Consider the following 15,229-nt stretch of genomic DNA (forward strand, 5'->3'; position numbering starts at 1 on the left):
AAAATGATTTATCATTTTGTACAAATGAGTTTTTTAAAATTGAAAGATATGAGAAGATTAATAGCAATCAGGGATAAATATGTCTTGAAGAAACTTTTACTATGTATCATTGAACGTCTTTGTTGTTATCCTCAAAGCTTATAACTCTGAATTATTCATATGCTACTTGATCATACTTTGTTTCAACTGACGCTCAAATAGGAACAACAATATGATTATAAATTTTCATATGAATTCATCTCATACCATTTTTTTTTTCTCAATGTTAATTCAATGTTCTTAATTGTAATAATTGTTCAATGCTCGCTAGTGATTTTGGCTGCAAAAAAAAAATTAATTTGATAATACTTCAACATTCTCACTCGATCTAATTTAAAAAAAAAAAAATTCGAGATGTTGAATTGGTTGCAAAATAAGATTTAGGTACTGCTCTGTCTAAAACAATTCTTGGAATCGCATTCTAGTAGTTATATTTAAATCAGAGTAATCATAGCTGTAATACTCTAAAGCTCAGCTCAAATTCTACACACGTGACTATATATATTTCTTTCTGTGTTAAATAATTTTATTCAGAAAAAAAAAAAATTAAAGAAAAAAAGTATTGATCAACCATTATCATACCATTTATTAATTTGTTCATTCATACAACCACAATTTGCATCATCAATCATATCTTAATTCTCGTGTATTTTTATTCAGAATAGACCATTCCAAAGCTATCACTTAATTTAATCGAGTTTCATCACTAATAGTTGCAAAATTTGAACTTTAAATATTCGCAGTGAGAAAAAAAAACTTGTTACTGGTATTAATATTTAACAACTTGAAACGAACATTATTAATAAATAAAGAATATTAAATAATACTTTATTCAAACTTCAATTTGAATTTGAAGATTTTAAATAAATAGAGAAATGGAGAACATGAGAGCGGAAGTAAGAAGATGTCGTCGATGTAAGAGAAAAAGAATAGATGATGAACCACTGGAAGTTAAACAATATAAAACTTGTGCAAAATGTAGGATAATAGAAAGAAATAAAAAGAATCTGAGAAAACCACTAGCTGAAGAAACTATGTTATATGGGTTAAAACAATTTAGAGAACAACAATCAACTGAAAATTATATTGAAGAAGAAGGATTATTAAAAGATGAATTTTTCAAAAGATATCATAATAAACCATTTAGTTATGATATTGAAATAAGAAAAGTTTTAAGTAATCCAAATTATGTTCCTCCAGTAATAGTTAATACTACTGATGAAATTGTTGTACCTGCAGAAACTTTATCACCAGGTGGAACAAGATATCAAATGACATTAAAACCAATAGATTCGCAAGCACCGTTGAAATTAAAAATTGAAAGAGTTAAAAAGCCTAAACCAGCAAGTATTCTGAAACCATCACAAAGTAAAATTAATAAATATCATCAAAGTCATCAGCAACATGTACATCACCAACAACAACATCAACAACAACAGCAGCAGCAGCAGCAACGATCTTCACATTCTCAGCAAATATCAACTCAAACAAAGCTTCTACCTAGTATATCTGATACACAAGCTCGTGGTCAAAAATTTACATTACTTAATGATGAAGATGAATTGAATGCCTTCAAAGAGGAATTGAGAGCGTTAGGTAATGATTCAACAAAAAACTCAGAAAATTTTAATCCATATTTATATTCAAATGTTTATTCCGATCTTGAACCATTTTTATTAAAAATTATTGATTCAAATCATAAAAAAGAAAATTTTAATAATTTAGTTTTACTAAAAGAATTTGATTTAAAATTTTGTAATGAAATCTCGGACAATTCTTTTGATGAAGGTATCAAACTTAATACTCAAATTTTCAAATCTAACGAAAAACAATCAAGAATAAATTTAATAAAAAATTTACAATTATTATATATCGATCCAATTATAGCTTCATTACAACTAGATTTTGAACAAAAATCTACAAATCTTCATGATTATAAATATTCAAATAACATTAGAAGTTATTATCAATATAGAGATATACCAAAATCAAGCGAAATTAATCAAGAATTGAAAAATTCATCAATTAGTCTTTCATTTAATAAAAAATTTCAAATCCTTACCATTAAAGTTAATTACGAAATTAATATTCAGGAAATAATGGATTATTCACCACAATTTAAAAATGTAATCTATAATATTTTAAAAAATTTTGCACAATCAGGTAATGAAATAATATTTGATCAAATTCATGGTTCAAAAGTATATGAGCAATTGAAGTCAAATTTTGAAACGTATAATTCTGATTTACAATCATCAATTAAAACTTTAATTAAAGATAAGTTTGTAAAGGACTTTATAAATTTTGAAAAAGATATGAAAGTGATCAAAGAAGAAGAACAAGAAGAAATGGAAATAGATAATTACGACGAAGATGAGGAGGGCAATGACGAAGATGAAGAAGAAGAAGAAGGGGAAGAAGGTTATGAGGACGATGAAGAAAGTTTAGTACAAGATAAAGTTGTTGAAGAAATAAACAAAGAAATAGAAAAAGGAGATGATAATAGTAATAAAAATAATACTGAAAGTGATACTAATATAGACGGAAATTATGGAAATCTATTGATTAATAATCCAGAAATTAATATTTCAAGAAACAATAACTTAAATGAAAATGAATTCACAAAGAAAGAAACAACTGCTGAAATAGTGGATCCAATTTTTAAACCATAAACTGTCAGTACTGACGAATAATTAACGTATATATCAAGAAACTATATCAAGAAACTAAACACCTTGCATTATAGTATTAATAAAAAGCATTTAACTATATTACTTCTCCAATTCATTTTTTAAAATATCTTCCTCTTTATTCATGGAAAAAGAAATCCCCTTTAAAGTTGTTTCTCGTAAATTTTAAAAGTAAAAGAGAAAAAAAAATTATTAGAATCTAATTGAATTAAATTTAAAGTACATAGTACAACTTTACGTGAAGAAATCTATATCTATAAAACAAATTATTTCAGATCATTATTCTTAACTAATTGGTTTATCATTACATATTCTAAAATTTTCACACGAATCAAATTTTTTATAATACTAATCAATCGTGATACTCAAAATTCATATTCATAACGATTTTTGAGAAATAATCATTGATATAATAACTCAGTTTTGACATAATATAATATGAGATTTTTCTTGTCAATTTATTATATATTATTATTATTATTCACACAAATAACATCTATAAAAGGTATACCACTAGATACAAATAATGTTACTTCGATACGAGAAGCATGTAATATAATTGCAAAAGGTTTATTAGACTACTATGATGGTACTAAATACGGAGGTACAATTGGAGAATTTACTTGGCCATATTATTGGTGGGAAGCTGGTGGAGCTTGGGGTGGATTAATTGATTATACTTATTTTTTTGAGAATGATACTTTAGTTCCATTAATTAAGGAAGCTTTATTATATCAAGTTGGTGATGATAATAATTATATACCTTTAAATCAAAGTACAACAGAAGGTAATGATGATCAAGGATTTTGGGGAATTGCAGTTATGGGAGCAGCCGAAAGAAATTTTAGTAATCCTGATGATGATAAAATCAGTTGGTTAGGTTTAGCTCAAGCTGTATTTAATACAATGACTGCAAGATGGGATGTTGAAGATTGTAACGGTGGTTTAAGATGGCAAATTTTCCAGTGGAATACTGGTTATGATTATAAAAATTCAGTTTCAAATGGTTGTTTATTTCATATTGCAGCAAGATTAGCAAGATTTACTGGGAATGATTCATATGTTGATTGGGCTGAAAGAGTTTGGGATTGGATGTATGGGGTTGGTTTAATGACTGAAGGAGATTGGTGGTTTGTTTATGATGGTGTTAAAATTCATGATAATTGTTCTGCTATAACAAAATATCAATGGACTTATAATCAAGGTTTAATGTTAGCTGGTTGTGCTTATTTATATAATTATACTGGAGAAGAAAAATGGTATAATTATACTCATCATTTATTAAATAGTGCTCAAGTATTTTTTAAAAATATGTCAGATTATGGTTATCCTGATAGTGCTGTTATGTATGAAGCTGCTTGTCAACCATCAAATACTTGTAATAATGATCAAAGATCTTTCAAAGCTTATTTTTCAAGATTCTTAGGTTTAACTTCAGTATTAGTACCTGATACTTATCCAAAAATTCATAAATGGTTGGTTGATTCTGCAAATGCTGCTGCAGGTTCTTGCTCAGGTGGTTCAGATGGGGTGACTTGCGGGTTGAGCTGGACTAATTGGACTGCTGGTTGGGACTCATATTATGGACTCGGAGAGCAGATGTCAGCATTAGAATGTGCGCAATCACTTCTTAGTCCTCTTAGACCCCCGCCTTATACGGAGAAAACTGGTGGTTCATCTGTTGGTCATCCAGCTTCAGGTTATTCAACTACTCCTCAGAATTCGAAACCTTTATCTTTAGACCGTGGGGATGTAGCAGGAGCTTCAATCATAACATGTTTGATTGGAATATCAATACTAGGAGTTATGTTTTGGTTATTTTTAAGTTAAATTGATGTTTTGAAGGGTCAATTGTTTCAGAGATTATTTAGAGACAAACATTTAACATAGTTTGAAATTTTAAAACATAATCGAAAGTGGGTTTCAAAGAACCTTTGTGGAATTAAAGAATTTAGAGTTTATATTACGAGTAGTTCCCATTTTAAATGTATTCATTTCCTGAACTAATTCTATAGAATGTCAATCTGATTTTTATATAGTAAAAAAATTGACAGTATGTATGTCATAATGAGTCCTCTTAGACCCCCGCCTTATACGGAGAAAACTGGTGGTTCATCTGTTGGTCATCCAGCTTCAGGTTATTCAACTACTCCTCAGAATTCGAAACCTTTATCTTTAGACCGTGGGGATGTAGCAGGAGCTTCAATCATAACATGTTTGATTGGAATATCAATACTAGGAGTTATGTTTTGGTTATTTTTAAGTTAAATTGATGTTTTGAAGGGTCAATTGTTTCAGAGATTATTTAGAGACAAACATTTAACATAGTTTGAAATTTTAAAACATAATCGAAAGTGGGTTTCAAAGAACCTTTGTGGAATTAAAGAATTTAGAGTTTATATTACGAGTAGTTCCCATTTTAAATGTATTCATTTCCTGAACTAATTCTATAGAATGTCAATCTGATTTTTATATAGTAAAAAAATTGACAGTATGTATGTCATAATGAGTCCTCTTAGACCCCCGCCTTATACGGAGAAAACTGGTGGTTCATCTGTTGGTCATCCAGCTTCAGGTTATTCAACTACTCCTCAGAATTCGAAACCTTTATCTTTAGACCGTGGGGATGTAGCAGGAGCTTCAATCATAACATGTTTGATTGGAATATCAATACTAGGAGTTATGTTTTGGTTATTTTTAAGTTAAATTGATGTTTTGAAGGGTCAATTGTTTCAGAGATTATTTAGAGACAAACATTTAACATAGTTTGAAATTTTAAAACATAATCGAAAGTGGGTTTCAAAGAACCTTTGTGGAATTAAAGAATTTAGAGTTTATATTACGAGTAGTTCCCATTTTAAATGTATTCATTTCCTGAACTAATTCTATAGAATGTCAATCTGATTTTTATATAGTAAAAAAATTGACAGTATGTATGTCATAATGAGTCCTCTTAGACCCCCGCCTTATACGGAGAAAACTGGTGGTTCATCTGTTGGTCATCCAGCTTCAGGTTATTCAACTACTCCTCAGAATTCGAAACCTTTATCTTTAGACCGTGGGGATGTAGCAGGAGCTTCAATCATAACATGTTTGATTGGAATATCAATACTAGGAGTTATGTTTTGGTTATTTTTAAGTTAAATTGATGTTTTGAAGGGTCAATTGTTTCAGAGATTATTTAGAGACAAACATTTAACATAGTTTGAAATTTTAAAACATAATCGAAAGTGGGTTTCAAAGAACCTTTGTGGAATTAAAGAATTTAGAGTTTATAATGCGAGTAGTTCCAGGCTAAACTCTATAGAATGTCAGTCAAGTTCTTATTGTTAAGAAATTGACAGAATGTATGTCCTAAATTTTAATGTCTAAAAATATAGAAAGTGTCGTAAAAGTTTGTTATCTTAATTCTTTTATTTTAGATAAAGGATTATTTTGTTTATCTATTCTTACAAATATTTACACACATTTTTTTTAGAACTTCCCCACTAAATTTAATTAATATTAGTTGTTTAATTAACAATTCACTTTTGCCATCAATTGTCTCATAACATCATCAAGTATTTAGTCTATTTTAATCTTATAAGAGAAGCTAAGGTTTTTATTCAGCTAGTTTTTAACCCTTTCAAATGAATCCAGAAGATCAATTTACATCAATTCGTTGGGATAGAGAAGAACTTAATAAGAATGAAGATAATAAGAAAATTGATTCCATTACAAACACCATGAAAGAGAACCCTATCAATCCCAAGATTGATTCACAATCAGTTGATGAAGAAGATCCAAATGAACAAGATTTTTTATCTGCATCTAAAATTGGGTTAGAAAATGAACAAGATTTTCATAATACAATCCAGGAGAATACGGAGGAAACAGAAAATTCAGATCCAAGTAATTCATTATTAATATCTCAGCAAGGAAATCAAGAAGAGCACCAACAAAAAGTACAAACTCAGCAGCTACATCAAAATACAGAGGAAAGAAGAAGCCTGAGCTCACAGGCTGAGTCATTAATTCCTCATCAATCAATTGATCAGTCATCTAATGATCCGGATTTATCTTCCCAATCGAATGCTGAACAAATTGACACTTCATTTTTTGACAAATATTCAATAAAAATATCAGCTACTTCTCCAAATAGGGATTTAGATGCATCATCAAAACCATTTATTTCATATTTAGTAACAACAACAACCGACAATCCGAACATTATAAAATTGGGAAAAGACAAAACTGAACATGATGATGGACAATTAAGAACTTTTAATGTACGTAGAAGATATGGTGATTTTAGATATCTACATGAAAGTTTGACTAATGATTTCCCAACCACAATGATTCCACCTTTACCTTCAAAACTGAACATCAAATATTTGACTGGTGATACTTTTAGTCATGAGTTTGTACACAAAAGATTACATTCATTAGAAAGATTCTTGAGATTTATAATTCAACATAAACTATTATCACAACTGTCAATTTTCCATTTATTTATAAGTGATTCAAATGATTGGAATACTTTTACAACATCATTAAAATTAAAAGAATTAAATGTTAATGGGGAACAACAAGGTGGCTTAGTTAACAAGGTTGTAAACGAAGATTTAATAACAGAGAAAGTAATGAATTTTCTCACTTCATCAAAGCATAAAAAGGAAACAAATCGAGAAATTTTAGAAATTAATGATAAATTGAAGAAACTTTATGAAAATTTACTAAAGTTGGATAGAATATTTTTAAAATTGAATCGAAAAAATAAGGAACTAAGTAGTGACTACTCGCAATTTTCAAATCAAATATTAAAGTTATCATCAATTCAAAGTGAAGAAGATAGTTCTATAACTTCAAATTTTAAAATCTTTGCAGAATCACTTGATTACTTTCTGGATTCGTGGTCTCAACTTTACAAATATATGGATGAATCTTTTTTGGTATCATTAAAAGATTGTTCAAAATATATAATAAGTCTCACCAATTTAATTGAATTGCAACACAACAAAAAAATTGATTTACAAGTATTACAGGACTATCTTAATAAAACAAGAAATGAATTAAGCAACGCAAGTAATGGTCATCATTCTTCTTCATCAACGTATAGTAGTGGTGGTAGTGGTAGTGGGATAGTCAATAATACTACTCAGTTAATTAAAGATACAATTTCAACTTCTGCTACACCATATATTGGATCTACTTCGAAAGAGAATAAAATACATAAATTAGAAAATAGAGCAGCTCAATTAGAAGATGAAATTCAAGTTCAAACAAAATTAATTAATGACTTCACGAATAAAATAATTACAGAAGAATATCCAAATTGGGATAAATTTAATAAAAACGAATTAAAAGGTTCAATGGTTGGTTTGTGTGATAAACAAATCGATTTTTACAAGGGTTTAGTTAATAAATGGACTGATGTTGAATTGAAATTAACTCAAAGATTAAATAGTATTCAATAATATTTGAGTAAATAGAAATACAAATGAATAAAGTTACATATTATTATTACTAAGAAGAACTGAATTAGTCATACCTTTTAGTTAAGTGGTTTTTTTTGAAATTTTGATAATTTTTTCTCCTAGATTATTAATTTTATATTTTGTATGAATTGAATAATCTTTATGTTTAATAAACCAATCTTGACCCAATTTCTGTAATAAATATGCTGTAATTTCATCACAATACCCAATTAAACTCAAATCAAACTTTTTATCAGTAATTGAATCTTTATTAATTAAAATTTTTTTAACAGTTTTAGGAATTTTATCAATAATACTTGAAACCGGTTCAACTTTTAATGATGTACCTATAACTAACACTAAATCACATTTTTGAACGTCGATTTTTAAACAATCGTTGAATTTTTCAGGCAAATTTTCTCCAAAAAATGTAATATTAGGTTTATATATACCATGATTGAATGGTGCTTCTTCAATCTTATTCCAACACGCAAAGCAACGAGGTATTTGACCTTCTCGAATATTTCCATATATTCTTTTACCATCGATTGTGTTTTTACATGAGATGCAAGATGCTTTTGCAAATGATCCATGACATTGAACTAATTTTCTATTATTGATACCGGCTGATTGTTCTAAATTATCAACATTTTGAGTATATAACCTATTGAGTTTTTCTTTATCTTGTAATAATTTTATAAAACAATGCAATAAACTTAATTTTTCATCTGGTGGTAATATTAAATGAGCTATTGAATAAAATATAGATGGATCAATTTTAAAAGTCATTAAGTCAAATACCATTTGAGGATCTGATAAATTAAGATTTTTTAATTTGCAATATAATCCTTCATTTGATCTAAAATCAGGAATACCTAATGATGTCAGGATACCAGCTCCTGTTATAACTAAAATATTTGATTTTGATCTTAAATCATGAATAAAATTACTTAATGAATATTGTTGTTGGAAAAATCTGTTGACTGTATTTAAATCACCTTGTTCATCCCACATAATTAATTTGATTAATACCTGAGCAAGTTCATTAACGGTTTGAATAGTATGGTTTTTTATAGCATTTTTAGGATATCCCAAATCTAATATTAATTTGCAAATATCATATTTTGTAACTGAATCATTTAAGTTTTTCTCTAAAAATGCTGCAACACCTCTTCTTCTAATGAAATTTTTATACCTATGTCTAACTTTCTTATCAACTTTGAAATTATTAATATATTTGGCTGACAAAATCTTTTCTTCTTTGCGTTGGTTTAATGGTTTTAATTCTTCAACTTCAGAATCTGATGAGCTCAACTCTGGTGTAAGATACGTTGATTTTTGATCTAATTTCTTACCTTCATGAAAATGGTCTTCTTTAAATTCATGGTTTGTGGTAATTTCTGTAACTAAAGCAAGTCTACCACCAGTTAATGTACAAGGAGATGGTATCAAGTTTTCTCTATGAAAATTACTTGAGGTTGGTGTCATTCTTGGATTGAGTAAATCATGATTATTATTTGATCCAGAATCTTGTACATCTTCGTGGGTACCTGCATTATCAACAGTCGAATCTTCATTAACACAATTCTCTTTATTTGTATCAGGTTCTTGCTCAACAATATTTTGATCTCCTAAATTGGAAAAGTCACCTTCATGGATTGAAGCATCCTTATCTGAATTAGAATCTTGTAAGTTTGTGGTAATGTCTGGAGTGGCTAAGACCAGCTTTGCTATTTCAACATCGTCTCCTTCTTTACTATGCTCACGAACGTTGATACATTTTGGATTAATATCCCGCCAGCGAAAGCGACAGATAAATGTGTAGTTGTTCATCTCACTAACTTCGCCTTTCTTGTTGTCCAAATTTTCAATCTCACTAACTTCGCCTTTGTTGTTGTCTAAATTTTCAACTCTATTTAAATATGCGGGATTATTGTTGGAGGTGTCGTTTTTTGAATCTTGAATATTTGCACTGGTTGAATCCTCAACTAAATTTGATTTAATTATATTATGCTCCGAAATATTGGTGGAATTAGAAGGCAGTTGATGAGCTTCATCTGTTATATCAGCATCTAAGTTAAGGTCAATAACATCATTTGTGTTTTTTCCATTTGTTGAACTCGTTTTATTATTGAATTCGACAAAAATTTCAGGTTGACTATTGGTGGTTGTATCGTTGAATTTAACTCTCTTATTTACCTCGTATACATTATCAATACTTCTTTTTACTTGAGTAGTTGCCAAGTCAGTTGATCTATTTGTTAGTGATTTTGCCAATGTTGGGGCGAGCAGGTTGGCATTTGGATTCTTGAAAATTTCATTGACTTCATCACTCGGCAATTTATATGAATGTAAGATGTCTGGTGATGAAAGTGGTCCAAACGTAACTTGTGATTTAAACAATTTTTTGATATTCTCGTTGGATATTTGATATTGTTTTATATTTTTAGTATTTGGAGTGAATAATTTTGACGATGATGCTTGTAGTGGTGGCAATAATTTATCCGCCTGGATTGGTAATACTGGTCTCCTACTTTGAATAGACAATGATGGTTGTACAACATTTAATTCTCTAAATTTTTTATGACCGGAAAGTATTGAAACGGCACTGGATGCAGAAGCAGCTAATACATGATCCTGAATTTCATTCGTTGTTTTATCATAAGTATCTTGATGATTAATATTTAATACTTCTTCATTAAATTGGCGCCGCTTTGGAAACAGTGTTTTGGGTTGCAATTTTCATTGAAGGATTATTATTTAATTCCATTATATAATTTTTAAAAATTTGTCTTAATTCTGTATCTGGAGGCAATTTTGATGCTATAAAAGTTAACTCAGAAGAATTGCCAAAGTGATTTTGTCGATTTTGATCCAATTGTTGTTGTTGGTTCATTATTAAGGTTATAAGTGCATAATGTTTGTTGGACTGTGATTATTTGTTTTGGCGTTTCTGTGGTGGTTGCTATTAATCGGGAATCGCTATAATAACTCTGAATGTGAATGTAAATTAAATTTTTAAATGTATGTATATATTGATAATAATCATAAAATGGTTGTAATAAATAAAATGTAAACAATAATGAATTAAAGAGACATATTATTTTAAATTTATTTTGTTTCAGATTAAGTTAAAACAATAAGAATTTATTACTACTTTGTATTATATACTAATACATGATTTATTTGAATTTAATAGATTGAAAAATATTACTTTGCTCTTTTTAAATTGGTTTATTGGATATATTAGTATTTTTTATTTAGAACAAGGTTACCAGTAGATCTAATACATAATGTATATATACTATACAGAATTAAAATCCTTGTGGTGTAACATCCTCTTTCTCAAATCTTTCCAACGAATTCTCTCTAATAATTTTTTGTTTTACACGCGAGAGTTCAGTTAGGTTCGACTAAATCAAAATTTAAAAAGTGTGATTAATAAATGCTTTATTATGTTTGGATTTAGATTCCACTGCTAATATGAATGACTTCAAACACAAATATTTGGTGTCAACAATGCGGGCGCTGTGTTTAAACTTGACAAAACTTCTCATTTACGTTCATTTAAGAGGTATGAATACATTAACAGCTAGTGTATAAATTTTGGCATTGTCTGAGAAGGGGCGCTCTTGTAAGATGTTGGAGATTTCTTTTAGAGTTCAAAATAGCTGTTGAAAAATAATTATCTATTTATTATTTAATCTCTATGCCTATCATTTTTCAATCGATCATCCTCTCCCGCATCGCTATCATCTTCACCTAAATCAAATAAAGTAACTCCGTTCTCTCTATTCTCTCCATTTTCTTGTGTTGAATTTCTATGATCCACTTCTTCATAAGTTGGTGGTGCTTGTTGTTGTTGATTGGTTTTTTTCTTCAGTTGTTTATCATCTTCCCCAAGTTCAAAACTATCATTTCTATTTGTGTGTCCAAATGTCTCGTCGTCACCGTGATTGTTGTTTTCTTCATCATCATGACTCATTAATGATAAATCATCTAATTCAAATTCATGACCGCCTGGTTGTTGATAATCTGGATCATCATCATCGGCATTAGTTGATAATTGTTGTGATACTGCCAACATATAACTTGTTTCAGTTGGTCTCCATAACCAAGCAACAATTAAAAATACAACAAAAAATACCACACTTGGCCAAAAATCAAAAATGAAAAATGCACTCTTCCAATGTTGTTCAAACATTTCAGTTGTTGACATACTAAGATATATAAATGAACTTAAAGTTAATCCAAGGAATGTTATAACAATAGCAAGGAAAATAATTCTAAAAAGATTTTGATATAATTGTAATTTAATAATTTGTCTTTGTTGATGTAATGATTGCGTAGTTTTTCTAATTGAAGTTAAAATTGTGACATAATAAATCGATAACACTATTGATATTGGGATTAAGGGAAGTAATAATAATAAACTTCCTGCTCCTCCTTCATCAATACTATCTGAACTAACTAAAGCACTTGATGATCCTCCTAAATAATTGAAAATAAGATATACCAAAGATGAAACAAAATTAAATCCTGCTAAAATTTTACAATATAACATTGTTCTTTTGTTTAGTTTTAATTTGACAACACCATAACCTAAAGCAATACAAAGTAATAAGAAAAACGAAAATGTAATTTTTATAGCATTACAAATAGCCATAAAGACCATATATGCTATGGCAAATCCTCCATGACCTTGTCTATTTAAATAATCGTAATATGACCATACAACTAAAGTATCAAATGTTAAAAATCCCAACATTGCTAATAAATATCTTTGTAAAGGTAATATTTGATTTTCTTTTCTTTTTTTAAAAAATTGAAATCCAAATAATGCTAAAGCAATTGCATAACATAAAGTTAAAATCCCATAAGCTGGTAATTTAGGTATTTCACTAGCATTTAATTGTCCAAAAGCATTTTGAAAATTAATAATTCCTTTATATTTTGGATCATTATCAAATTTTGAAAAAGTTGAAACACAATAATAACCAGTTCTATTTATTGGATAATGAATATCTGCAGGACCTAATTGAGTTAATTGAGATGCTAATATAGTTGAATTTGTCAGATTTGAATTAACAATAAAATTTCCTTTTTGTTCATCAGTACATATTTTTAATGTTTCAACTGCATAATCATCACATATAAATTTATATTTCCCATCACCAACATCAACTCCAATATTTATAAGATCTTTATATTCAAATATTATATAAGATACTGATATATCATCATATTTTTTATCTTTATTTTTAGGATCATATTTATGATTTTTAAATTGTTTTAAATTTAATCCAATATGAGGTTTTAATGATCCACCCCAATCCTTTTTTGAATAAACTCCCGCACAAATTTGTGAATGTTTATTATCATCAAAATTAGCTAAATTTGCCAATACTAAAGATAGACAACATAAAAATGATATAATTATCATTGTATATATGAATTGAATGATTTAGGAATTGATTTTTAATACGGTAATAAAGGCTATAATTGATTTCTTATTAAAATCAACAAAATTATTTTAAAGGTCTAAATTTTTCAAGCCGAGAAAAAAAAATGTTTCATAGTTAATTTTTATTAATAGAAGTAAAACTTACTACAAAGAGTTGTTTGGTTTGGAATCAATAATTGTTGTAGTATTATTAGTTTCTAATCAAAGTAACTACTTAGCAATTTACTTTATATTGAATTTCTCTTTTTACAATCCTGCCCAAACAGTTCCTCCACTTTGATGTACAATATTACCTAATTGTTCAACTTTATTATCCCAATCAACTAAATGAGTATATAATGAATGAACTTGATCTAAATTTAATATTCTTGGTTGTAACCAAGTTATAATTAATATTTCATCAATTTGATTTATATAACCTTGGATTAATTTTAATGAAAAACATTTTATAATTAAATGTTCAACATCATTTAATGGAGTACCAGTAAATTCATTAATTTCTTTGAATGTTAATTTTTTATTTGTTGTAGATTTTAATGAAATTAATTCTAATAATGACATTATTATAATTTTTTGATTTAAAAATATTTCATGATTTTTTAAAAATGGTGATTTTTCAAATGCTATATTTTTCCATTTATTAAATTCCTTTAGGTTTCCTGAATTTAAATTTTGAATTAATTGATATAACCAATAATATTGTGATTGTTCATTATTAAATTCTTGTAAAATATCATGTGATATTAATTCTCCAAAGTTATATACTTTGTCACCCAATAATGCTGCTATACATAAATCATAACATAATTTTATTTTTTCATCTTGATTTAATGTTGATACTGATGAAAGATATAATAAACCATTTTTATAAAATTCATTATAATTTTTAGTTAATTTATATAATTGACATTTTGTTAAGTAATATGCTGCATTGATTTTACTACTATATTCATTATTTAAACTTTCAAATTTGGGTTCAATTCTTGATAATGTCTTTTCTGCTTCATCTAATTTTTCAAGATATAAATTATAACGTGCAATTTGTAAATCAATATATATTAATGAATCATCATTTTCTAAAATTTTTTTAAATTCTGGATCTTCATTATCTTTGAAATTATTTTCTTTTTTTAAGTTATCAACAAATTCTTTTCTTAATGATATTAATTTATCTAATGTATCTTTTACTGGATAACTTTCTAATAAAAAATCAACAACTTTTATTGAATTTAATTTTGATTGGAATTGTTGAATAAATAGACTATAAAGTTTATTTTTCAAATCATGACTAATTTGAGTTTGATCATATGTATAATAAAATTCATCCAATATTTGAGTTAATTGATGCCATAATTTACGTTCATAAAAATCTTCTAATTGATAAAAAATATTAATCAATTCTGGTGATTCTAGTTCCAGCCTTATACTTGCTAACAATGTGGAAACATCAGAATCTATATCCATTGCTGACATTTTTTATGTGAATATATTTACTTGACTATCGTAGTAGTTGCAATTGATAAAATTATTTGAACTTATTTTGTTTTTCATATTTGATCGAAATTTTTGAATTTTGGTGG

The 15,229-nt window shown here is 27.7% G+C and overlaps 6 protein-coding genes across 6 annotated transcripts; 3 read left to right on the top strand and 3 right to left on the bottom strand. All coding sequences in view use genetic code 12, as the record gives it.

The window, feature by feature from the left end:
- Positions 1 to 923: 923 nt before the first annotated feature.
- KGF54_005084 (uncharacterized protein) lies at positions 924 to 2,711 on the top strand (the record flags this gene model as incomplete). The annotated part of the gene is made up of 1 exon (XM_051765853.1): positions 924 to 2,711. One exon carries the CDS (start codon positions 924 to 926, stop codon positions 2,709 to 2,711), a length of 1,788 nt encoding a protein of 595 aa, XP_051619125.1.
- Positions 2,712 to 3,167: 456 nt separating this feature from the next.
- On the top strand, positions 3,168 to 5,873 carry DCW1 (putative mannan endo-1,6-alpha-mannosidase; the record flags this gene model as incomplete). The annotated part of the gene is made up of 4 exons (XM_051765854.1): positions 3,168 to 4,537; positions 4,811 to 4,975; positions 5,249 to 5,413; positions 5,687 to 5,873. The coding sequence occupies 4 exons, from the start codon at positions 3,168 to 3,170 to the stop codon at positions 5,871 to 5,873; spliced, it is 1,887 nt and encodes a 628-aa protein (XP_051619126.1).
- Positions 5,874 to 6,358: 485 nt separating this feature from the next.
- On the top strand, positions 6,359 to 8,185 carry SNX4 (Snx4p; the record flags this gene model as incomplete). Its single annotated transcript, XM_051765855.1, has 1 exon — positions 6,359 to 8,185. The coding sequence occupies one exon, from the start codon at positions 6,359 to 6,361 to the stop codon at positions 8,183 to 8,185; it is 1,827 nt and encodes a 608-aa protein (XP_051619127.1).
- Positions 8,186 to 8,266: 81 nt separating this feature from the next.
- SIR2 (Sir2p) lies at positions 8,267 to 10,833 on the bottom strand (the record flags this gene model as incomplete). Its single annotated transcript, XM_051765856.1, has 2 exons — positions 8,267 to 10,757; positions 10,817 to 10,833. 2 exons carry the CDS (start codon positions 10,831 to 10,833, stop codon positions 8,267 to 8,269), a joined length of 2,508 nt encoding a protein of 835 aa, XP_051619128.1.
- A 1,052-nt stretch (positions 10,834 to 11,885) lies between these two features.
- On the bottom strand, positions 11,886 to 13,628 carry KGF54_005088 (uncharacterized protein; the record flags this gene model as incomplete). The annotated part of the gene is made up of 1 exon (XM_051765857.1): positions 11,886 to 13,628. The coding sequence occupies one exon, from the start codon at positions 13,626 to 13,628 to the stop codon at positions 11,886 to 11,888; it is 1,743 nt and encodes a 580-aa protein (XP_051619129.1).
- Positions 13,629 to 13,895: 267 nt separating this feature from the next.
- On the bottom strand, positions 13,896 to 15,122 carry KGF54_005089 (proteasome regulatory particle lid subunit; the record flags this gene model as incomplete). Its single annotated transcript, XM_051765858.1, has 1 exon — positions 13,896 to 15,122. One exon carries the CDS (start codon positions 15,120 to 15,122, stop codon positions 13,896 to 13,898), a length of 1,227 nt encoding a protein of 408 aa, XP_051619130.1.
- Between the last annotated feature and the right edge of the window lie 107 nt (positions 15,123 to 15,229).

This window comes from Candida jiufengensis (assembly GCF_024610255.1).
Source record: "Candida jiufengensis strain CBS 10846 chromosome Unknown scaffold1, whole genome shotgun sequence".
NCBI classification, from domain to species: domain Eukaryota; kingdom Fungi; phylum Ascomycota; class Pichiomycetes; order Serinales; family Debaryomycetaceae; genus Lodderomyces; species Lodderomyces jiufengensis.